Source organism: Ursus maritimus, unplaced genomic scaffold (genome assembly GCF_017311325.1).
Source record: "Ursus maritimus isolate PB19 unplaced genomic scaffold, ASM1731132v1 scaffold_3, whole genome shotgun sequence".
Taxonomy (NCBI): Eukaryota; Metazoa; Chordata; class Mammalia; order Carnivora; family Ursidae; genus Ursus; species Ursus maritimus.
Window position 1 is genome coordinate 32,306,507 of NW_024425563.1, and position 26,451 is coordinate 32,332,957.

A 26,451-nucleotide genomic window follows, 5' to 3' on the forward strand; every position below is an offset into this window, starting at 1 on the left:
AATAAATAAAATCTTAAAAAAAAAAAAAAAAAAGAGTTCATTGGATAAGCCATATTTTGGGCCAGAAGAACTTAGATGATAGGTGGCCAAACCCTGGTAGAATATAGTAGAGCCAAGATTTGAATCCAGGCATCTGCACTGATTAGTCACTGAACCTGGCACATGGTTGTTGCCATTTCTACAACGTGTATTAAACTATATCTTCGTCTTTCAGTTCACAATTACATGAATCCATTATTAATACAAGCAAAATCTCTATACAGACAATATTATAATTCACTATTCTAGCACAGCAGTTAGGACTACATCACAGGACCTGCAAATAATTCAAAATTTGTGTATTTCCTAATTAACATATTAATAAACATGTTAATAAATGCTTTATATTTGTTAGGGAAAAAATGGTGGGATAGCAATACTTTTTTTTTTTTTTAAAGATTCTATTTATTTATTTGACAGAGACAGAGACAGCCAGCGAGAGAGGGAACACAAGCAGGGGGAGTGGGAGAGGAAGAAGAAGGCTCACAGCAGAGGAGCCTGATATGGGGCTCGATCCCATAATGCCGGGATCACGCCCTGAGCCGAAGGCAGATGCTTAACCGCTGTGCTACCCAGGCGCCCCGGGATAGCAATACTTTTGAAAAACAATTTTTAAATTGGCAATTCATATTCTTATGCTCCATATAGTCTTATATTGAAAATTTAATAGTATTTGAATATAATTTAATGCAATGTCTATTATTCTTGTTAAAAATACACATTAGTAGTGACTTTTCCAACTCAGAATCCATAACAACAATGAATCCTATTCACATCCTGTGTAACTCCATAGGGAGTCTATGGGGAAAGTTTCCATATATGGTCATTTTTCCCCATAGACTCCCCATGGTTTATACAGGATATGAATCTGGTCCATTGTGACAATGAAAACAACAGATCACTGAAAACTCGTGTGCAATTTCTGCTGAACAAACTATAGACTAACAATTAGGGAAACCAATACTCAAGTGGAAATAAGTAATCTGAGAATTTGAAAATAACCATTGGGTATCTTTATTCCACTTCTGTTTTAGAAGAATAAGTATATAAATATCCAGAAGAAAAATATTTTTCTATCTTATTTAGTTTAAAATATTTTGTTGATACTAAAAATTACAATGTCAACTATTAACAGGCAAGAAACCCAAAAGAAATTTCACATCAGAATTTATATTGTCAGAAGGAAAGAAAAGAAAAAATTTTTGCAAAACAAGTCAAATGTTATATGAGTTTTATTTAGCTCTCCCAGGCTCCTGTATGACAATGTCCTAACATAAATCTCTGTTATCTATAATTATTTTCCCATATTCGTGACGTTAGCAGTCTGTGGTATTCTACTTATCTGAAGTCATGTAGAATAATATTTTTCTTTCACTGCTTGAGTGCTGATGTAGAGGCAAGTTTTTATATGTATACACAAGTATTTGTACTTTTGCTTTATGTAAGATGAAAGCATCTAAAATCCAAGGCAGCTAAGTACTAAAAGCCAGTTAAACCTATAGGAAAGGGAAATGGCTGTATTCCTAAATTATCTTGTTCCATATGACAGAATCTATTAAAGGGGGGGAAATATAGCACTAGAATGTCAAACACTAATAGCGAAAACAGCACCCCGACATAATTATTTAATAAGAAGTAGGACTTATATTGAATAATGGTCCAGTTGTGAATAGCCATTTTTGAATGAACATGGTAACTATTAACATCTCAACTGATTCACAGAAATTACAGCAATACAATAGACCCAAGTCTAATCTCACGTATGACTGATTATCAAGAATGGCCCTGAAATGCATGTAAAGAAAGGAGTGTGACTCATTTGTTTCTCTATCAAAGAGATGCCTGTTTAATTGTACAGTTTCTTGGTGACCTAATGTTGCTAGAGTATATTCTTTTGACTATCTTCTATACAATGGCTCAAAATTTGAGATAATTACATTATTCTTAGAAACACGGTACCACACTCACTATTAAAACTGAGAAGCTGTCAGTTCCAACTTAATGCATTCATCAGTAATGAAAACAAAGGGCAGGAGCTGAACTTTTGGTGCCCATCAAAGATAAATCACATGGGGCATCACATGTATCCCAAATCCTTTCCAGCATCTAGCTACCTACTCAAGGTGATGTGGGCATCCAGACAATGGCAGGGCCAGCCACACTAGAGCTAAAGAGAACTGACATCCTGACATACACATCCACCATCTCCCCATCACCACTAAGCTCACTAAATCCTACCGCTTTATTGGAATGTTAGTTTCTTTTTCCCTTTCACAGACACACTAGATGTTCTTTTCAATTTATTACAACTATAACAAAATCTTGGAAGGAGGGATTAAATGACTTGCCCAGACGCATGCTGTTTCTCAAAAGGTAAGTTGTTGCTCTCTTCACTGGACTAATGAGGCAGGTTCTTTGGAAGACATATTAATGTGTTAAACCAGGGCACAATTCCCACCACAGCACACCTTAAATGGTACCCTTGAGGCCTGAAAAAGTTAAACATGGGAGGGGAGATGGGAGGAGGACTGAGCCAGATAAATGCTAATTGAATAAATATTCATTGTACTTGAAGTATTTACGCTTTGCAGAATAACTGGCTTTATCAAGAAGGATGTAACCAAATGACAGTAGTACAAAACCAGTTTTCTTTATTCCACCAAAAGAAAAGATGAAATTTTTCTGTCCCTTTATAAAATTTTAAGAGAAAAGCAAAATTTTCAAATTTTTGTAGAATTCAATTTATGGTTTTCAAATTTCATTAAGTCAAATTAAGTACCAAAAATATGCATTTTAATAACTACTTCCCTCAACAAAATTTTACTGATAGTACTTTTTTCTTAAACCTAAATTATTCTGACCACAGAAACTAAAATTGCATTTCCTCAAAGCAGATAAAGAGCAGACATACTACTCCCATTTTTAGACATGGGAAATTTCAGTAAAGGAAAAGCTCAGTGAAATACTTCAAGATGGTAACAGAGCTACAGAAGCTACATACACTTCCTGCTTTGTAAGGATTAATCCACATATAACATAGAACACTGGCATTCCAAGTGGGCCCAAAATAGACAGTAGCCAATCTACACAACCAAGGAGATTCAGGTCCACTAAGTCAGAAAAACTGAGACTGGCGCTGTTAAAGATATTCACTAGAATAATATCAAAATATATTCACTAAAACAATGTGAGAGCATTTATTAATTCTGATGTCAAAGCTATGTAAGTCTTTAACTTTGAAGAACAAGTAGTCTACTCTTCCAGGTAAATTTTTTGACATTTTTAAGGCTTTTGTATGTGTGTGCTGAGGGGAGGGGTCTTTTGGTATTTAAATGGAGCAATACTATTTTAGTGACACAGAACATGTTATAATGTGATACCAGCTACTAAAAATTCCTGACTACAAAGGTCTGAAACATAAAATCAACTTACTCTAGTACTTGAAAAATGAGGACATTGACACTTCCTTCTCTTGCAGGCAAAGAGCAAGGGAGACAACATTTACAAGGGCCATTTACATGTGACTCCACAAGCAAAAGAAGTCAGGATAGTGATTTCCTTTTGACTGGGAAAGGTCATCACAAAGGAACTTTCTAGAGTAATATAAATATTCTGTATCTTAATCTGAGGCGTGGCTTCATGGGTATAAACATAGGCAAAAATTTACTGAGCTGCATACTTTGACTTACACATTTTATCTTATGTAAACCATACTTCAATTTAAAAAGTAAAAGCATCTAATACAAGCAAAGTACTACAACCAGAAATCAAAAATAAGAATAATGAAATCAGAATATGTTAGAAAAAAATGACCTTTCCAGGAACTAGCACAATACTGTACATAGGGTAGATAAGCAAGCATTTATTATAAAATTTAGTGAGAATGTCTTAGTTGGTTTTGAAGATCCCTCCTGAACTAATTAGAACTTGAAATGTGACTTATTTTCTGAATATTCTAAAAATAGACAGTTTCAGGTTATAAAGCCTCCAAAAAGCAGAAATTAAAGGCCTAGACAGCCATCCCTCAAAACAGAAAGAAAATACACTTGTCTTAACTCTGAGTATAGATTTGAGGCATCTCCTTATCAAAAGAAGACAGTCCATTCTCAACACTTAATGATTATCACTTACAATACGAACCTATCTATGGTCTTCCCGTGATAAGCAAGAAGCAAAACTTAATACTCAATTAGGTAAAAAAAAGCAAAAATCTGCATGATGTTCTGTCTTCTGAATGGTATTCTGTCTGTTCAGTAATCTGGTAGCTACGGAGACCAAAAGCAACCAGCAGTTTCCAAACATACCACATAGCACATGGGTGACATTATTAAAAGATCAGGTTTGAAAATCAAGAAAGGCTGTGTCTGCTTAGTAAACCTGGCCAGACATTGTTAGAGTCCCTAATCCAAGAGCTCAAAGACTCCCACACTGAATTTCAACTTCTATTTTCAGCTAAACAAAGTAATAAGACTAATTTTCCTTCAGTAGATAAATATCTCTGTCCATACCTAGGCTCCTACCTAAACAAAATTCCATGACTAAAATGAAACTGTAGAAAGTCTTTGCCACTTAATAATCTGTTCCTACTTCTTGGGTGACAATAATTCCAGATGTACCATTAAGTGAATTCAAAAAATACTTTTAAATTATTAGAAAATAATATTATCATATGCTGAATGGAACATTATATCTCATTGTTATTCTATCTTGACCTTCATTAGTCAGTGTAGTTAATTTCAGCAATGAGAAGCTTCCATGTGAAACAACAAAAATTTTTTTAATCAATCCTTTAAAAAAAACCAATCAAGAAACAAATAAACTGAGGATTATAAGCTCTCTTGAAATACAACTATTCTAGAACAATCATCAGCTGCACACAAATAGGCACACTGATCACCTGAGATCAGAAAGAAAAGGTCAGATTATAAATTCTTAAGAAACGCATTTCCTAAATTCCTGCCCCAACCCCCTTCTCCCCACAAAGATGGTATCTTGCCAATTTTCAATGTTCTAGGCGAGCAGGTTGAGTCTCTTCAGAAATACTTAACTGTCACCTTTGCTTATGGATAATGACAAAATATTCTGCAGAGCCTGTATGACTGCATGGATAAGTTATATTATTCTATATCCAACATTAAATAATACTCAAATTAGTCAGGCTGGTCATCATTTTTTAAATACCAATTGTAGCTGTCTACAAGTGCTGTCCAGCCCAGCCCATTGTGCAGGGCCTGCTCTGCACCAAAGCAATTTCATTGTATAAGTTTTAAGACAGATATGATGCTGCTGGACTGTGACGCTAGCCAGCATATCAACATTGAAACCATTGTGTAAAAAAAAAAAAAAAAAAATCTCTACAATTATTTCTTATTCCTTAAATCTGCATACAATGTCTACTCCTATGCTTTTGTAAAAATATGGAGGAAGAGGGTATAATGACACCTTTTTGTTTTCCTTTTAGATAAAAACTATAAACCCTCTTTCCCTTTCTAATAAACACTATCATCTCAGATCCTCCCAGCTTCTACTTTAGGTTTAAGGACCATTATAGAACCCACAATACATCAGTGACAGACTTGATCCCATCAATTACCACATTCTGGGGAGACTGCCTGGATTCCTGTCTTCTTCCCTCCTCCCTCTTAAAGGCCTGGTTTTGACCACCCTGACATCCCTGGCCTTAAGGATGAATAACCCAGTTAAGGAGGAGTAGCTTCCCTGGGACCAATTCCTTTGTAATTAGAGCCAAAATACAAAGGCTGTTAATGACCTAAGGCAAAGTGATACGAAGTCCAAGCCAATGAAACCTTGACAGCAAACAGATTTCTAAATAGTAAAGAAGTGGGATCCATTTACTTACATGAAGATTCAGTGCCAAACATGGCTGGCTCCAGAGGCTGCTTTAAAAAAATTAGAAGAAAGAAAAAAAAAAAAAGGAAGGAAATAAAATCGAGGAGAGTGTACGTGTGAGAGTGAAAAGATGAGCCGCTACACAGCAGGGGTCATGAAGACACACAATGCAGTCCAAGCTGTGTCCAGCTGCCAGATTCTCCTCTTACAAGCTTCAGTGTTCTCCCGTGTGATTGAAAAGCAAGGTCTCCTACAGCACAAAAACCGAAGAGCCGCTTTTGAAAATCCAATAGGGAAAGGCAAGCCAACGTGGCTCTTCTGGGATGCAGTGAGGCAGGACTAGGTAGCAGCAGGGGCAGGACTGGGAGCAGCAGCAACAGCGGATACTGCAATCCCCAGCCCTGCTGTAGCAGTAAGACAATAGCAGGGCTTATGCATACACCGATGACGTCAGAGACACTGCACAGACTGACGGCGCTGCTTGAGCCAGAGGCTCCAGGGGCTTCAGGGGAGCAGGCGATTCAAAGGGGAATTCCTTTGTCACAAAATGCACAAGACCCAGAGCCACATATATATTCACCCTCCTGACGAGATCCTCATCCTGTAACACAAGGCACTAAAAAAGACCTCAAAGAAATTTAAATATTGGCTTTACAGCAACTAACCACAAAGATATGCAGATTGGGGTTCCTGGTTGTATGCAGCAAGTAAAACTTTTCAAGGGAATTAAGAATATCAGAAAAGAGAAAAATAAACTACCTTTTAAAATAACTAGAGAACTCATTGTTTTTTCTCTACGCTTATGCTAGACTGACAGATCAAGGGCTGTACACTCAATCGCAATTATGTGAAAATATGTATACTATTGCACACACACTCTGGGCATAAAAATATACCCACAAATATACCCATATATTAACAGTAAAATAACACTGTAAGTGTTCAGAGCAGTGCTTGGCACACAGTCAGCTCTCAAATGTTAGCAATTACATTATTAGTTATGTTGCAACTATTATTCAAATGTGAAAACCATAGCTCTAGGAATATATATAATCAACATATATTTCTCTTATCCCATTTCTTTGGCCTTATTTTTCTTCATTTTGCCTTATGAGAATTCCTGTCCTTTTCCAGAGTAACTCAGTCATTTTAACTTAAGGCTGTGTGCACACACCTCTGTACACCTGTGTGTAGGTGGGCACACGGGACCAACACATTTCTTTTTAATCCACTCCTGCAAAGAAATAACTGAAGGTATTGTTATTTTGTCTCTTGACTCACTTGATAAATAAAACTCTTCCTGCATTGCCTTTACTCTTAGAAATCTGTTTTTTTTTTAAACTAGAAGTATGCAAACTTTCATTGGAGTGTCTACCCAACACATGCAAAGAAAGAAATTTTAATGTTTTAAAAACACTGAAATGCACAAAAAGAGTGTGCGTGTGTGTGTGTGTGTGTGTATTCCCACAAACCCACACTTCAAAAATCATATAAAATAGGAAATTCAAGAGCTCAAGTTTCCTCTCCAGCCATTCATCCAAGGTATATATCCAATATTTTCTTACATTTATAAAGACATGTTTTTATATAAGACAGTTTTTAAATGTTAAGTTCTGATATGAATGTGGAACTGCAAATTACCATCTAAAAATATCATTAATTGCTTTTCTGGTCACTATATGCAGATCCATCTCATCCTTTTAATGGTTGCATAATATTCCATTGTGTGGATATAGCATAATTTATTCAAGGTAATTTGACCTTTGCTTACTGAAAATGCTAAACCGTTATGAAGAAAGTGCAATGATACTACATAAGATAAAGAACAAATATTTTGTTGTAGGAAAGAAAAACAATAACCATTTACTGAATATTCATGATGTGCCATGTACTATTCTGGAAGTTTTACATGTATTAACTTATTGAATCTTTATAACAACCCTAACACGTAGATGCCTTTAGGATCCATATTTTATAGATAGTGAAATAATTTCCCAAGGTCACACAAGCATCCAAATGATAACCTGGAATTCAAACCTAGGTCGTCTGGTTCCAAACTATATGCTCTTAACCTACTCTTCCATAATGCTTCTTGAAAACTAATAATACTTAAAAATATTCCACTAAGACAAGGAAAACAGAAATCAACTGAAAATGTGGAGAAAAATATTCTTAAAAGAGAAAGGTCACCAGAGAAAGCTAAAAATAACAGAAAGGACTATGCTGAAAAATACAGGAATTGAGAAAAATCCATCCCTCCCAAATTATTGGTCATGGTAACAACCAGTGGAGAATATCAATAATGGTGTTAAGGTGTAACTGCAGGAAGTACAAAAGGACAATACCATTCAAAAGGGTTAAAACCAGATTATCTTACATAAGATCTATTTTAAATTGCATACCAGATGTTGTACACGAACAGTCGCACAAATGGTGGATGGATGTGGCCAACAGAAAGGCAAGAGGAAAAGTAGAATGAGAAAATGATCCCGGGTAAGAGATATTTTCCACCAGAGGCCACAATCTATATGCAATAACTGCTTTGCCAAGTCATTGATGTAGCTCCTTTCTTCAACTTATACATTAGGGTGTATATATGCATATATAAATGCACTTTTCTGAGTGCCTATACTTATTTCTTGGTGCTGACTTCTGAGAGTAAGTTAAAGGCTGCAATATTTTTCAAGAAGTCAACTTTTTAGAGAGCCATAACAGGGTCAGTATGTTAAAAAAACATTAGGTATCTCACTTGCCAGCAAAACTGGACACAAATGACAACCTCTGACTCCTATTAAGGTTTCTATAACCTCTCGAGGCCAGAGGTATTTCTATATATTTTAGAAGGTTGGAATCCACATCAGGGAAGGCCCATTTTTGATGAAATAGAGTCCAAAAACTTATTTTGCTCTAATTCTCTCCTCCAGGCAGCTAGCATGAGATGAGCTCAGGGAATGAAGACAAATTTTTACATGTTGCCTAAGGAAAATATAATGAACTAAAACTGATCTGATATCTTCCATGCTCCTCCAAAAAAAATCACATAATACATTCCAAAACCAAAGTGATCTTTGAGTTATCAATTCTGTCTAATTATGCCTATCTGCCTGCAACCTTTCCCTCCCATTAGTAAAGAGAGTACTATTAATTTCAGGATAAAATTAGCAGTGAAAGAGCAATATTGAAAATAATTTAGTGGCCAAAATCATCATTGTTGGATAAAAAAAGATAGTAGTGAAAATCTTAAACCCAAGCCAATAGTCATTTTTAGAGGAAACCCATTCATAAATCACTCAACAACTATTTCCTGGGAGCTTACTGTTCTGCACTCTAGGGGTACAGCCAAGAAGAAACCCCCTCCTCTATGGAACTTATAGTCTAGTAGGTGAGACAAACAAATATGTAATATGTCAGGTGATGGCATGTGCTATAAAGAAAGATATGTGGTGATGGGTATTAAGGAGGGCATGTATTGCATTATTAAGGAGGTGCACTGGGTGTTATACACAAGTAATGAATCATGGAACTTTACTTCGAAAACTAGGGATGTACTGTATGGTGACTAACATAATATAATAATAAAAAAAATTTTTAATTTAAATATAAAAAAATTTAAAAAAAAGAAAGATATGAGGAACTTGAGGCTGAGGAGTGACTGAATGTGAGAGTTATTTCAGGTAACACTGTCAGGTAATGCTACCCTTAAAAGATGACTGTTCAGGGGCGCCTGGGTGGCACAGCGGTTAAGCGTCTGCCTTCGGCTCAGGGCGTGGTCCCGGCGTTCTGGGATCGAGCCCCACATCAGGCTCTTCCGCTATGAGCCTGCTTCTTCCTCTCCCACTCCCCCTGCTTGTGTTCCCTCTCTCGCTGGCTGTCTCTATCTCTGTTGAATAAATAAATAAAATCTTAAAAAAAAAAAAAAAAAGATGACTGTTCAACAGAGACCTGAAAAAACTGAAAGGAAACCACATGGACGACATGGAAACCCTGTGGGAGAAAGAGCATTCCAAGAAAAAATAAATAAATAAGTCTATTCTTGAGTCATCAAGAATCATTTTCTATTGCATGATAACCCCTTCAGTGCTATGATGATGTCATTAAGTACAAAGTGGTTATGCTTCATGAACTGTGCTGACTGCAAAATAAATTCTCTTTTCAAATCCAAAAGAATTCACTCTCCCATGAACTGAAAACAAATGCATTCTTCTTGCAGTTTACTAGAGTAAATATACCTATATTTGCAATTATGTAAATGTTTATAAAAATCAGCAAGAAGACAACATCCAAAATAGCTTCCTACCACATCAGACAACTAACTTAATTAATTTATCTATTAATGTAAGAACTTAAATCACATATTCTCTGTGGAGTACAGACAATACTAATTTTGAAAGTGTCATATATGGAATTTCCCTGGAATCTTTGTTCACACTAAAGTTTCCTTAGTATTCCTCTTGATGTCTACTTAGCATGTTAAAGTTGTGTGTCTTTTGGAATACCACCTAAATGTTTATAAAGTATTACCTAAAAACAACATAGAAGTTGTTTAGTGGCAATATAAAAACTATAGAAAAATGAAAGAATCAATGATTCTGTTCTTCGGAAAATAGGTAAAAATTTCTCACTGAAAACATAGTAAAGTTTCCTGGTACGATTTTGGAAATTTTAGTTCTTTGCATATGGCTATAAAGTGTGTTCCCTTCTGCTTCTACAGAGTAGCACACATACAGTGAGCCTTCTAAAAGGTAAGTCTGTTTTATTTCAGAGCTGTGAAACAAAAATTCTGGTACACTAATCTTATGAAAAAAAAATTCAAAATATACACATATGCACCACACACACACACACACACACACTCTCTCTCTCTTGCTTTAAAGAAACTCTAAAACAGGAAAATATGGATTTATAGAAAAAAAGATTTGAGGCAGTTAATTACTTTAAAGTGTTTTATCTTCAAAAAATACTTACCACAAAAGTCCTTTACATAACAAGCTCCTAAAAGTTACATTTTAAATTATCAATTTCATAAAAATTTCACGATTTGGGACCATATTATCAAAGATCCACACATACATCAAAAGGGATCATTTATAGAGAATGTAAATAGAGCTTAATCTAAATGCACACTGGGATTTTATCATTATACTGCGTATGGAAGGTGGGTCTCTGCCCTAGTGGAAAATCTTCCAAAAGACTTTGTTCTTTAGTTTAAAAGGAATCTGTCAGAAAACAGTGTCACCATTACCCAAAAGTTCAAATTTAAGGCAATATAATTTTGAATTAAGGTAATTAGTTTTTGAATTTGCTCACAAATTTTGGCAGACATATGTCCTTTCCTTCTTATCACCTCACCTCCTAATCCTGCCTTCATCCCACCTGATTCAAGGGAATCCCCCACTTACCCAGCAACCAGCACCTATGCTTAGTCTAACCCTTAACAACTGTACCAATTTACCAATCAGAAACTAGAATTTGGGAACAAGGTTATACAGTTTAAAAAAGAAAAAGGCTAGTTATCCCTCTGAAATTTCTGGACACATTAATACTCAGAAAATTTGGGATAAAAACTGAAATTCTCCAATTACCGCATTATATCAACTCTATCTAAAAGACTGAGCCACACACATGCACGAAACAACTATCACAACACCAAAAATATTTTACAGAAACCAGAAGCTCTCTGTAGATGGCGTGTATATTATATTCTTTGTGTGGCATAATCTGAACTCAGATGTTTGTACTCTAAACCTTCTGGCCCAGAGGGAAGGCATGAGAATTAATTACGGATTGCATTTTATTTTAAGTCTGTCTGAGTATGACCCAAACTGTAATAGAAAAAGCAAGGGAATATCTGACAAATTCCCTTAAGTGCTTATCCTAAATTAATCAAAATTTGTATACAACAAATTTATACATGATATTTTTAAAAATACAAACACATCAACATAATTGTTAAATTTAAATGCAAAATATTTTATTTTAAATAATTCTACGTGGCTGGACAATATTTAAAATTTAATATTACCTGTATAATCCATAATGAAGCAATAGGCAGGGGACCGGGTATTTTCCAAAGTACAGCTCTATCAGACACAAAATGAAACAGCTCCCTGGACAGGCAAACTGCTCTGGGGAAAGCCTCCTGCCATGTGACGTTAAGCACACACACACACTTCTGCTTATCTCGAACTCAAGCCACAACTGACGTGGCTCTGCTCTCCTTTGCCTGTTCTTTTAAAGTCATCTTAGAAAAGTCTCTCTTAGAAAAGAACTGTTATTCCTTCCTATTTCATCCTTTATAATTAGTTTAAAACTAGGGGAAAAAATTCTCTTCTTTCTCTAAGTGAAAAGAACACAAGATATCTATACTTCATCCTAGTACTCAATGGTACAAACCCATATAACCTGAAAGGTTAATTGTCCAAATTTTTAAGAAGAATATAATTTTGCCATTAGGTCCATTCATTTGAATGTATGCACATTTGATCCACTTGAAACAAATTTGATTAATTTGTAAACAAACCTACTTAAGGCGATGAAAGAACAATTCTTCAAAGCAGATCTAAAACCTCTGACTCATTTGTCTGAGTCCTGAAACAGACGTCAGATGGAAAGGACATATGGTCATTCCTGAGACAGACTCTATCTGACATAATCTTTAATGTCACATTGCCATATACACTGAGCCATCTTTTCCTTCACTGCCAGTTGTTTTGATCTTGAGCATATCCCTGGCTAAAACTTTAAATAAACTTTAACAATGGCTACTTCATCTTGATACAATTCTTTACCTTGCCCAGAGACAAGATATAAATAAATAAACTTTAAAAAACTATATCAGCTTTTTTTTTTTTGAGCAACGTGAATGTTTGGACAATTTCCAATTTAGAGATATATTAAATACTCCTTCAAATTGCACCTACTTTAAGAAAGATAAGGTATTGTTTCTTTAGAGTGGTTTTGTTTTGTTTTTATTTTGCTACTTAGAATAAGTTTCTCCACAAGATAATTACAAATTGACAATACTATAAAATATGATTTCTAATTTTCAACTCAATATCAAAAGTATGTATCCTACAGAAGTCTAAAAATACTGGGCTCAATAGCATCATTAAACAGATCTCCCCAATAATTTTATAAAATAAATGCGAAAACATCACGTCACGCAGCCATCTAGTCAATGCTTCATTACCATAAGCAGATCCCATTACACCACCATTCTGCTTACAGTCAAAAGCTGTTAATTCTCATCAACCCCACCTGCCACTGCTGCTAAGCAGCCCTGTCTCACTTCTCAGGCCTTAATTCTCTTTATCTTAATCTAGAGTAGAGATTAGAAAGCTTTCCATGAGCTATAAAAAGTTGATATAGTTTCTTCCTGGTAATTAAGATGTGCACATGGTTAAAACAGTAAAGCCATAATTGTTTTAAAATGGTAAATTCGAAATGCCTAATAATAACTGTCTTAATTTCCACAAAACTTAGAAGTGTGTGGAAACACTGATAGCCATTATCAGATGTCACAAGAAATGACATTTTATGCCTTTCAGAATTTGGTACTGTTAGCATGGCTTTTTAAAGTTCTTACCTAATTATTTGAATAGCATTATATTAAGAGCAATTGTTTTATTCTTATCCTATTTTATATTTTATAATTCTTGTTGAAATTACAGAAGTTTTAAGGAAATGCATTTTATTGACAAAATGAACATAATAAAAAATCCAAATTAGAAGGTACAAGACAGATGGATAAATGGGCAAACAGCTATAAAACCCATAATCTATAGGCTAAACTCAAAAAGACACGAAATAACAAGTGTTGAGAATGTGGAGAAAAAGAAACTCTCATGCACTGTTGGAGGGAATGTAAATTAGTACAGCCACTCTGGAAAACAGTATGGAGGTTTCTCAAAAAATTAAAAATAGAAATAGCATATGATCTAATAATTACAACTACTGGGTATTTATCAAAAGAAAACAAAAACACTAACTAGAAAAGATATATGCACCCCTATGTTTATGGCAGCATTATTTACAATAATTGCTAAGATATGGAAGCAACCTAAGAATGGATAAGAAAGATGTGGTATGCATGTTATACACACACACAATGGAATATTATGCAGCATTAAAAAGGACAAGATCGTGCCACCTATGACAACATGGATGAACCTAGAGGGTATTATGCTAAGTAAAATAAGTCAAGACAAATACCATATGATTTCACTTATATGTGGAATATAAAAAACAAAACAAATGAATAAATAAAGAACACAAAAAACAGAATCAGACCTGTAAATATAGGGAACAAACTGAGGGTTGCGGGGGCACAGTAGAGGGAGATGGGCAAAATAGGAGAAGGGGAATGGGAGATACAGGCCTCCAGTTATAGAATGAATAAGTTATGGGGATAAAAGGCACAGCATAAGGAATACAGTCAATGATATTATAATAGCATGGTATGGTGACAGATGGTAGCTACACTTGTGGTGAGCATTACATAATATATAGAGAATCACTATGTTAAATACCTGAAACTAATGTAACATTATATGTCAACTATATTCCAATAAAAAATAAAAAAATTTTAAAAAGCCTACAACCTACAGTTAAGTGATTTGCCACACCTCAAAAAGCCAGCAGAGTGGTTAAAAGCCAGGCTTTGAGTCAGACAGGGAAGGTTCAAGTCACACCTTGGCCACTTATTAGCTGGATAATCTCAGGCAAGTTTTTAAATCCCTCTGAGCCTCTGTTGGCTCAAAAACTGACAAAGGGCCTACGTCAATGCCTTTATTTATATAAATAAAGAGCTAACGTGTAAGTAGTACTTATGTGTACCAGGCATTGTCTTACATCACGTGTTAACTTATTTAACCCTCACAACAACCTTCTAAGGTACTCTTCATTTTAGAGATGAGGAAACTGAGGCATGAAGGGTAAATCAATCCCATAACTAAGGTCACACACTGAACAGAGCACAGCCAGGGTCCAACTGAAGCAGCCTAGCTCGGAGTCCTACATGACTCTGCCCCTAAGGAGTAGGTGATCAACAAATGGAAGCAAAACAAAACAAAACAAAAAGAATTTCCAAAAATTAAGATCATTCTTTCCAATAAAACCAATGGTGCAATTTCCCAAATATTTTAGTTCACAGTTTACAAAAATTCTTTTATAGTCTATGTTCAATTTCAACATATAGAAAAATTAAACAGAACCAGAATGAAAGGTAATGTTCAAAGCCATTGTGACAGTTTAAAATGAGAGCTGTACTACCCAGTTAAGCAGAAATAAGCACTCAAGTGCAGAAAGCTATAACTATAAAAGGACCAGAACTACTCCCAGCACTCCCAGCAACCACCAAGTCCATCCCTCTCTACTTTTCAGTTCTCCAAATGTCACGGTATATACTACTTTCCTGGCCCGGGTTTGAGCAAGTTCCTCTGACCAACTTCACAGGTCACTCAGGAGGAAGGCCTTTAACTAGTTCCCCTTACCTTCCTCCCCAAGAAACTTCTCTAACCCCATTTCACTCTCAGCAAAGGAGACTCGCTGGTATGTCTAGATGCAGCCCCCCCAACACACACCACCCCCGGCAACAATTACATCATAGTCCTCTTCAGCAAGTAGCAACGAGTCATTGGAGTCACAGGTTCTTCTCAGGTCACCTGTTCTAGCCTATGGCCCAGGGAGGGATCACTGTCCTAACGGCAACTTATTGATGAGTCAGCAGCAGTCCTCATTACACCCGGGAACCCCATCTCAGATTCCTGCTATAATTTAACCTTTCACGCTCCAGGCTGGAAGAAGCATAGTTACTGAATCAAGAGACCTAAGGCCTAGTCTCAACACTGCCACTCACTTCCTCTCTAAGTCCTGGAACTTCTGTAGGAGTCCATTCCCCTCACTGGTAAAATGAGGAGGTTGATTCAATTATAATCTAGTTCAACACCAGTGATCTAGAATTCTACTGTAAACCAATTACAGCTGGACGAGAAGACTCAAGTAACTCCCTGCAGTTAACTGCTCCTCTTCCTCTAGTCCACACCGTCCCCTCTTCCATCCTGCTGGAGCTCTGGGAACAGACCCACCTCAAGGGTGGGAAACCAGGGAGCCAGGGTGTATTGTCCAAATCCAGTGCATTTACGTTGAATGGCTGATACTCCGAGGGAGCCTCCAACTGTTTACAGGTCCACTGTTTCTCTCTAGACAGGCCCCCCAGTAATTCAGCTCCTAGAGTTAACAGACAAATGCAAACACCCACAAAACACAGAAGTAACTGTTGGGAGGCCCTGCCTACTGGTTCACAATAAAGGTCACCCCTCTTAAGACAACAAGCCCTGAGTTCCAGCAAGAAAGCTTCTGGGGGCATTTGGGTGGCTTAGTCAGTTAAGCGTCTGCCTTCAGCTCAGGTCATGGTCCTGGGGTCCTGGGATCAAACCCTGAGGTGGACATCCTGCTCAGCGGGGAGTCTGCTTCTCCCTTTCCCTCTGCCCCTCCCCCCTGCTTGTGCTCTCACTCCCTCTGTCTCTCTCAAATGAATAAATTTAAAAATCTTAAAAAAAAAAAAAAAAAAAAAAAAAAAGCTTCTGAAGGAGACTCCTTCCCAGACATGACTGAGATGGCCTGGACAGGGAGTGCCAAGTTTTCTGTAGATGACAGCTCAGGGGCTCTCCTCTCTCTCCCTTTCATGGCTTTCCTACCTGGAATAGTTCCTGATATGTGAGTCCATAGCCCTTCACCCTCCCCCAAAATGGAGAAAGAACATGACTCCCACTTCACTCTTCCCTCTTAAACCTGTAAACCATAACCTTATCATAATATTTACATCATATTTCCAACCCATTCAATAACTCACTTTATTGCACATTTTAAAACCCCAGAGGTAGATTATAAATGCTCACCCTGTTTTTCCACATCGCAAAAATGATAACATGGGGTTTCCCCTCTGGTCTCTATTCTCACCCTCCTCACCAACAACTCAGAGTTGAGTCAAAATGCCTTAATGTTATGCCTCATCCCAACTTCCCCTAAGTCTAAGTCAGAACAAATTTTACCTAAGATGTCGCTGCTCTCCCAGACTTCTTACCACCCACTCCAGCTGCATCTGCTTCAGCATTTCCTTTTCATATTCTTTCCTTCTTCATTGGCTTTGCTTATCAAGCCCCAAGGCTAGCTCATGGCCTACCCCATAATGTGAGATGGCTCCACTACAAAAACAATTCTCTGAAGGAAGAAGATTCTAACAGATGAAACCAATTCCTCCCGTGAGTGAGCTACCTCCATATCTCAAAACTTTTAAGTAAGCTAAGACAGAGGACCATCAAGGACCAACCAGGTCACAAAACAGCCCTATGAAATAAGAAGGGAATTCAACTGCTCAACTCAATACCATGACTCAGACCAGTGCTATACAATCTCCAATACAAAGTTAAGAATCATTGGCAAGCACAAAAGCAGGATTATGACTAAAGGCATAGTAAAACCTGATTGAAGATCCACTTTACCAAACTCTAAATCTTCAGATAAGCACTCTTTCTGGATAGACAACAACTGCTGATTATGCTTTAAAAGAACGGTGGCAATGCTGGCATGATACCAAACTCTCAGAGGCTGCAAGATTCAGATCTCCTGTAACATAGCAGGGCCACTCCTTTCTTATGTGAGCCCCAGGAGAGCTGACATCAAGTAACCACAGCTGGGAAGAGGGAAGGAAGTAACTTTTATAAGAGGTTAGTGGCCTAACCATTGATAATTTTACTTTAGCAAAAAATGACTATAAAAAGAGACATTGGTTTAAATGTTTAAGGCTAACCAATAAACAAGAACATACATCAACTAATCTTGATTTAAAATTGCCATAAGAAACATAACTGAACAGTTTTTTAAATGCCTGAGAAAAACATGAAAGATTAAGATCTTCCTCCCATAATATGTATCCAACAATAAATATGCTTATTTATTTTACACTTTGAAAATGAAGGTCATTGTATATACATTTGAATCATAGCTCTAGTGGAAAGATCACAATCAAAATCCATGTTTCTAGAACACAGAAGTACCCAAGCCAGACATATCCCTCTGTAGAAAGTTTCTTTAGGCAAACTACAGACCTTCCTGTGTGATTTTGGTCTATTCATCTGGCTGGCAAAAGGAACTGATGGAAAAATAGGCAAAGAAAGTCACGAAAAACGGTCATGAATGGACTATTGTGGGTTGATCCGAAGGCAAAAAAACAGTGTAGAAATTCTTCAGGAAATACGGTAGTATTCAGCTCAAATTTTTGGTAAGCAAAGAAAGTCACAAATTATCCATGGTACTTCAAAACATAAATCATTCTTGGTGTTTTATAACAAGGGTCAGTACACTCTTTCTATAAAGGACCAAAGAGTAAATATTTTAGATTTTGTGGGACCATCTGGTCTCTGTCACAACTCCTCAACTCTGTCACTTTTTGCAAAAGTAACCATAAACAATACATAATACTAATGAGGACATACATAATACATAACAAATGAGGACAGCTGTGTTCCAATAAAACTTTATTTATAGACCGTGAAATTGGATTTCTTAAATTTTCAAATGTCATAAAGTATTTTTCTTCTTTTGAATATTTTCAATCATTTAAAAATATTTTTTTGTAGAAACACCGTTATCTTGAAAGCCATACAGACAGGTGGCCCTTAATTACAGTTTGCCAACCCCTGTTCTATAATCTTTAATATAGTTGATCTGACCTTTCTCTGAAAGAGTTCTGATCTTCAATTAGGTCTCTGCCATTAACAAGACTCACTGAGGTAATGGATTCCATCAACAACTGCTTGATGGATCAGGGCTGGGAGTTCAAGAAAACGTTTATCCCAACCCCCTTCACTTCTAATGACACCATGAGTACTGATAGCCTACACTACCTTGTTCATTCCCTATACATTAGAATTAGTGGTAAATGCTAAATCAACTTGTGAGAAATCAACTACTTTCAAGGGCAACAAAAACATTTCCAACCCACATACATGTCTAGCCCTCAAATATTTTATTAAAAATGTAAACCACCGGTAAAGATTTCCAAATCTCCTCAATTATACTATAAGCAATGAAACTATATATGAAGTACGTTCATAGTATAAAATACAAGTAATAGCTAGCTAGTTTGGTATGAGAAAATCTGGCGCTGTTCACAAACAATAGCTGAATAAGAATTCTTGAGAAACAAGATGCTTAGATTTCGATCCTAACTGGACAGTTTAACTGCTCTGGTTGGTCTTTCCACAACAGCACCTCATTTATGAAATTAAAAATTAGTTTTAGATTATTTCTGTGGTCTTTTCCGGCCCTAAAATGCTTGTAATGAGCTACACTAATCATGATATCTGACCTAGCCCCCTGAGAGTTTCAGCATTTTTTTACTTTTCATTGTCCTTCAGATAAGAGGCAGATAATTTCCTCTCTGCTCTTTTATCTCTGGCTTTTTGAAAGGCTGTTGGAAATATATTTCTGATCAGGACAATTGCAGCTGTCTCAGAAATAATCCAGTCTTAACACAGATATGAGTGAATCAAGAGAAAATACAATAGAGTACAACACTTGGAAGATGTTTCTAGAGACAGACATTTGTGCCTTCTGCAACCATAAAATCCAAGTTGTGGAACTTTCCACAACAAAAGCATACAATCAGGTCCTTTAGCACCACAAAAATTTGTCTTCAAAATTGCTTCATTTTCCCTCAATAATCACATCCTTGGTCTACAGGAACCACTGCAGTCTGACTCCAGAATCAAGCCAACCTGGATTAGTCTCTGACACTGCTACTTATAAACTGGAAGTTAAACGCCTCCAAGCCTCAATTTCCCCTTCTGCAGAACAGGCATGCCAATCTTGGTAGCCATGGAAAGAATATGTACATAATGGTGTATCAATACTGATGTCTTTGAAAAGACATCTGCAACACTGTTAGGTTTGAAAAAAATAAAGTACAAAGCAGTGGGAATAATATAGCATTTTTGGAGGTTTTTTGGAAAAGCATACAATGGAAAAAAGAAAGGAAATTCTGACACATGCTCCAATGGATGATCCCGGAGGACGTGATGCTAAGTGCAGTAACCGAGTCACAGAACGACAAATACCATACGACTCCACTTTTATGAGATACCTAGAGTAGGAGAAGGATAGTTGAGGGGCGCCTGGGTGGCTCAGTCGTTAAGCGTCTGCCTTCGGCCCAGGGCGTGATCCCAGGGTCCTGGGATCGAGCCCCGCATCAGGCTCCCTGCTCCGCTGGGAAGCCTGCTTCTTCCTCTCCCACTCCCCCTGCTTGTGTTCCCTCTCTCGCTGGCTGTCTTTCTCTCTGTCAAATAAATAAAAATCTTAAAAAAAAAAAAAAAAAAGGAGAAGGGTAGTTGCAAGAGGCTGCAGGGAGCAGTAGAGCGCTTTAGCAAGACGAAAAAGTTCTAAAGGGTGGCAGCATAACTATTGAACTGTACACTTAAAAACTAGTTAAGTGGGGGCTGGGTGCCTGGGTAGCTCAGTCAGTTAAGCAGCAACTGTTCATTTCAGCTCAGGTCAGGATCTCAGGGCCCTGTGTCCGGTTGTAGACTGGGCATGGAGCCTGCTTAAGATTCTCTCTCTCCCTCTCCCTCTGCCCCTCCCCACCTAAGAAAAATAATAGTGAATCATTTAAAAAAAAAAAAACTGGTTAAGTGGTAAATTGCATGTTATGTATATTTTACCATTTTTTAAAATTTTTTGAATTAACTTTCCAAATAAAAAAATTTAAAACACTTTTAAAAAACCATAAAGTAAATATATCTGGCAGTAGAATTACTGATGTTGTTCACTTTCTACTTTATGTTTTGTCTGTGCCACCCAGGCGCCCCTATGTTTTGTCACTGCTACAAAAGTAGAATGAACTCTCTATGAAAAATAGTCACTCCACACAAAAAAAAAGGCATGTCATTTTATATGTGAAGTCTAAAAGCCGAAAGCTGTGAAATCTTCCGGCTAAGAATTAGTCATGAAGTACATTAAGATAAAACACTATAACCCGAAACTATACATATAATTAGGGTCCGAATGACTGGCTAAAAGAATGATAAAGGATTGGCAGGAATTAAGTGAGTTTCTGTTTCTAAATTTGTAGAGAAATATTAACTTTAAATGGCATTTATGCAAAGTTCATTGAAATTTTAATTTTGAATAAAAAAGCATTATAAAAAATAAAGAATAAAAATTTCGTTAATTCTAGTGACTAGCAACGTTTGTTGAGTGAATAAATGGACACGCTTCAGCAAAGAGCAACTCCCTGAACCTCAGAAAATGTACAAACCATTCAGAATGGATGATTAAGTTACACTGCTACCAACTGGTGGCTGCACCCCTGAAACACAAGGACAATAACGAGGAAAGGAAAGAGCTCATTGCTGAAACTGTAAAGGATGTGAGAGAATGACAGACTTGTAACAACTTTTCCCCTTTGAAAGCTTTATTATTTCCAATAATATATGGACAATGCCCTTCAAAAAAAAGCACATTGACTCTACTATAAACCAACTATGAAAAAGGCATGAGATGGTAAAACTGCTGAAATTAAAGCAAGATCCACTTTTTCATCCTGCTTTAGGCAACACTGTACCTCAGTTTTCTCAGACATGAAATATGTGAACCTCTCAGCAACCTATTACCCATATTTCATGTCTGAGAACACCTTATAAATGATGAAATATCAGGAATTAGTATTATTTATTATTAATTAAATTACTCTTATTGACTTTTTTGCTTAAATAACAAAATATCTGTGAAATATTTCTATTTATGGTCTATATATTTATGTTTAACAAACAAAATGCATCAGCTTTTGAATATATTAAATGCCAAATTAAAGATGAAAGTATAATAAATATCTGTCCTATTAGTCATTCTTTATATGGTACTCCATCTTCTCAATCCAATTCAGGCTCTTTCCCAGGACCTTTTTTTTCAGCAGAAACATGCCCTACATACTTTTCGTGAGCATAATTTATTTTTAAATTAATGTCTGGGAATTCAGCATACTGTATCTTAAAACAGTGATCCATGTTAGTCATTGTTTCCACAGTCCACCAGCACTTGGGCAGGAAGTATGATATGCAAAGAAGGAACTAAATCTCATGGGGTCTTATCAGTAATGTTCTTTAGCATTTCATAAAAATCTGATACATATGTCTAATCATGAAAACTGGAAATATTTTTATATTAATGATAATAACCAACGTAAATACAGGAAAAACAGGGACAATTTATGACTCATTATCACAGGAGATCACTAAAGGTGAAGTGAGTCAAAACTAGGCCTAGCTAGACTTAGGACTGATAGCTTTTAGATTTTCCTGGTCTGTACAAATGTTAAAATAATACCAGATTTTATATTTACATAATGTGAATTACTAACATTGAAAATTTGTCCTTATAATAAACCTTAAGTAAATAATGATCAAATAAAATGGAGAAAGTTTCTTAAGTCATTTTGTCAATATTATAATGTATTTAAAAATACATTCTACTGCAGTGAAATTAGATTCAAAGGACTTAAGTCTAATATTTCACTGAGAATGTAAAAGATTCTAGGAATGAGTGTTTAAGAAAAAAAAAAGCATACACTGAGGATAGATGATATGACAAGGAACAAAATATAGAGGCAGTGAACTTCCGGGCATTATACAGTAGCAAAACACTTAAATATTGCCATGTTACAAAAATATCTCAGGAAATCAAAAGATAAAACATGTTAGGTTCCCATACACTACTTACCTAAAATACTCCTAATTACACTTGAATCAAGTCTTTATAGGAATACAAATTAAAGTATCATAAATGTTTTCTTTTACCCAAAAATAGCCCAAAAGATGTCATCTTTTTAATTGTTTACTGTAACTTATGTATTTTCTTAAATTGGGTACTATTTTAAAATAAGTTATACTAAAGCACTTATCTCTAAAACATCACAAGATATTTATAAAGGGGCTCATAGACATTCCTTAACACTTGACATAAAGTGTAAGTACACTAATGTAAAAAATAACTATAAAAAAGAAAAATGTTTTATTTCTATAATCAAAAGTCTATTTTCAGATACTCATCAACTAGAAAATGCCTATTCAGAGACAGATTTCTTAACCGTGAATAGATTCTTTAGGTCATCTGGGGGATAGTTCAATGTTAGCGTCTACAGTTTTCTCCCTGAGCACAAAACAAGAACTTGGTTGCACAAGTCCCCTAGATCCACTCAAAGAATTAGGGGAAAAGTATGTGGGAGGCAGAAAGCTTTTAAACTTAGAGTCAATGCCTAAGGACTGAGCCATTCTTTTTGGTAGTTCATTTCAGTACTAGAGTGTAAACGTCTTTGTGTGAATTGACAAAAAATATAACTGTGGAAATTACATAATACTATTCTAGGAATACTTGTTTTACATTTTCAACAAAAGAAAAGTTTTCAAAGAAAAAGACAAGAACTAACATTTATTGCATTCTTTAGAATGTGTTAAAGACACTAGAACACTATGATAGAAACCTTCATGTATTACATTATCACAATCATTTTCTCCATCTTTGCCATGAAATCTTGATGGACTGTATGTTAAAAGGCATAAAAAAGAGTCAGTCAAGAACTCTAAACTATTAAAATGCCTATCTTTCCAGAGTTAAAAAAAAAAAGTCTATAGACTGTTCATTTCTTTTCAATATACACAACATATTTCAGAATTAAGAGATTCAACAAGCTGAATATTTCATGTGTCTCTCCAGAGACCATGGGCAACATGATGAAGTGGCAAAATTCTGAACCAATGTTTAATAGAAAAATAAGATCAAAGAACTCTTTAGCTAACACCCTAGACCTCTGATTATCATTGTCCAGGAAATCATTTTCAGGACATTGAGTTTTTTCCTCAATTAAATAATTTTACTGCTATATATCCAAAAGGCAATCATTTTCCATCTGGATCAAGTTATTCCGTCAAAAATATAGTATCCATACTATTTACTATTCATCCATATAAATGTAAAGAAACAGAAAGAATGAAGGAAGGAACAAAAGAAGGACCTAAATAGAATTTAAAATGAGATATCATAAAAGTTAGTCTTCTCACCTTAAAAAATAGACAATAAATAATGGCCATATCATTGTAAGAGACCCTGACCACAGATTTGTAGACAAATCAAAGTGGAGGATCTCTAAACAGACTGCAGTCACCCTGCAAAGACACCCTCCATGTGACATGAATCAAATAAGTAGCAATTAGGACCTAGAGACAACCCATTTAGAACTCCTTTCTAAGAAACATAGAACAATAAAATAAAAAATAATTTTTAAAAAAGCTTTGCAGTATACCAAAGTGGCAGAAAAAAATCACATTCTAAAAAACTAATTCAGTAAATGCATTTGGCATTGTAGAAAAAAGAATATATTTTATATTATTATTAATTTGCACAATTTTTTCATTCAATGGTTCATAATGAGAGGATTCTACCTTTAACACACACATGCAAGTGCACACACACAAACACACACTCTCTGCAATCCTTAGGGAGATAGCAGAGATTCTATATACCTGATCCATTTGAAATAGACTGCATTAAAAATGTATCATGCTACCAACTGAACATAAATTAACAAAGCTTATAAACACACCAATTACTGTATAAAAACAATATTGTATTAGAAGCTTGAAATCCTCCCTCCAAAATAGATATTCTTACTTGATCTCCAACCAAAATTACTTAAACTTTAATGTTTAAGAAAGTATGTTCATATAACGTCTTTTCAGATTTCCACATATTTATATTATATTTTATCTTTAGGTAAAATAGAGACATCAGATTATATTTTTACTAGAACAAGGTAAGGACCATTACTATAGCACTGAAGGGAAAAATAAAGAAAATTCGTCATCTTTTTCTTTTTTTATCCATTTTTTTCTTTTTTAATATACCCCCTATATTGACATTAACGCAACTACCAATCTACCACCCATAATTACCAAAAAAAGCATAACAACACTAGACTGTATCAAAAGTGGTCTCCAGTTAGTAAGACAGTTACACAAGAAGTACCTTCTCTCAAGCTTGGCCCAGGAACAATCTTAAAGGCTAGTAGGCTCTGTCAACAATCCACATGGATTGCTTTTGAAAGCATCATTACTTGGTATCTGCAATTTTATCACCTTTACTAACTACTAGTCCTTTCTGTAACTCACACAGATATAAAACCTGGTTCCAGCTCCTTTACCAAGTGAAAGGTGCTCTAGGGACCAGAACAGAAAATAGCAGTAGAACTATTCCCCTGCACTTAGCATTGGTAATTTCTTTTCTACCTTTTTCTTTCAGGAAGAAAGTGGCCTTTAAGTTTGGAAATATATTCTATAAACACATGCATTCTTCTACATAATATAAGTAGTTTGACTAATTTGTCTTTTAAAGCAGAGAGAGGTGAATACTGTCTGGGTGAGGTTCAGCTGACCAAAACTAGATCTCCTGTTTCCTTCCATTCATTTGCAGCAGAACAGTTTTCCAGTCATCCTCACGGATTTTTAAACACACTAGATAAGGTGCCAGTTTCACTGCTTCTGCTGTAAACAAACATCAAATAGCTTCTTCAGCATTTTTCAAAATCAATATTCAAATGTCCCTCAAATCAGTTGGTGCTGAAAAGAAATCCTAGATTCACGACACCATAGGCTACAAAACAGAAAAACCTTGTAGCCAGAGCTTTAGAGAATGTGTTCCAGATGTCTTTCAGAAGAGATAAACCTTTGGTTGCTAGGATTCCTAAATTTAATATAACTCTTACCATCAAAAAGATCCAACAGTATGTCTCAGTGAAGGTGCTATGGGTATTTTAAGCAGGATAATAATGCAGTTAACATTCCTGGCCTCCAGGCATTAAAGGCCAATAGCACTGACCAGTCACTGTGACAACACAAAGGCCACACACACATTCCCACATGGCCCCTAGTGGGACAGCAGCGCCCTCGCAACCTTAACAACATATGTCCCTACTTCTCAAATAAGTCACACAAAGCTCTGAAGCTTTTCTCAATAACTTAATTATTTTGACAGGCTACTGAAGTAACTGCAGATAAAATGAAGATATAGGACTAACCTCTACAGGAACATGCTGCTTGAAAAGGTCCCAAAGGTCACTTTGCTTTTTGGTCCACTTGTTTCTCCCTCATAAAAATATTCAAGTTACCTCTAAGCTTGTGCTGTCCAATATGGCAGCCACTAGCTACATATGACTATTTATATTTAAATTAAAAATTCAGTTCCTCAGTTGCACCAGCCACATATGCTCAACAGACACTATATTACAGAACATTTCCATTACCAAGGAAAGTTCTACTGGACAGCATTGCTCTAAGTCTTCTAAGTATATGACAAGGCACAACACTGATATTTTGAAGGTAGTGCACAGCAAAGATAGAATTCCTTGGTGACAATAGCAGAAAGCACTTATGCATCTCCAAACTCTTTTTAACAAAAAAGAGTTGGAACAAAATTCCAGACATGAGCAACATTAGAAACAAACTTCAATATTACACC

General features: G+C 35.9%; 1 protein-coding gene across 11 annotated transcripts in view; it reads right to left on the reverse strand.

Annotated features, from left to right (window-relative positions):
• Positions 1–26,451, reverse strand: part of ST7 (suppression of tumorigenicity 7) — a 231,959-nt gene that overhangs the window by 174,745 nt on the left and 30,763 nt on the right. The window contains exon 1 of one of the 11 annotated variants that reach the window (XM_008705789.2): positions 11,912–12,037. The exons of 8 other annotated variants lie outside the window; for them this stretch is intronic. In XM_008705789.2, the coding sequence (XP_008704011.1) occupies positions 11,912–11,924 (13 nt within the window). In that variant the 5' untranslated portion in view covers positions 11,925–12,037. Of the gene's footprint in view, positions 1–5,899; positions 6,417–11,911; positions 12,038–26,451 lie in introns of those variants that run through there. 2 more of the 11 variants (XM_040644078.1, XM_008705787.2) reach the window with 2 other exon arrangements.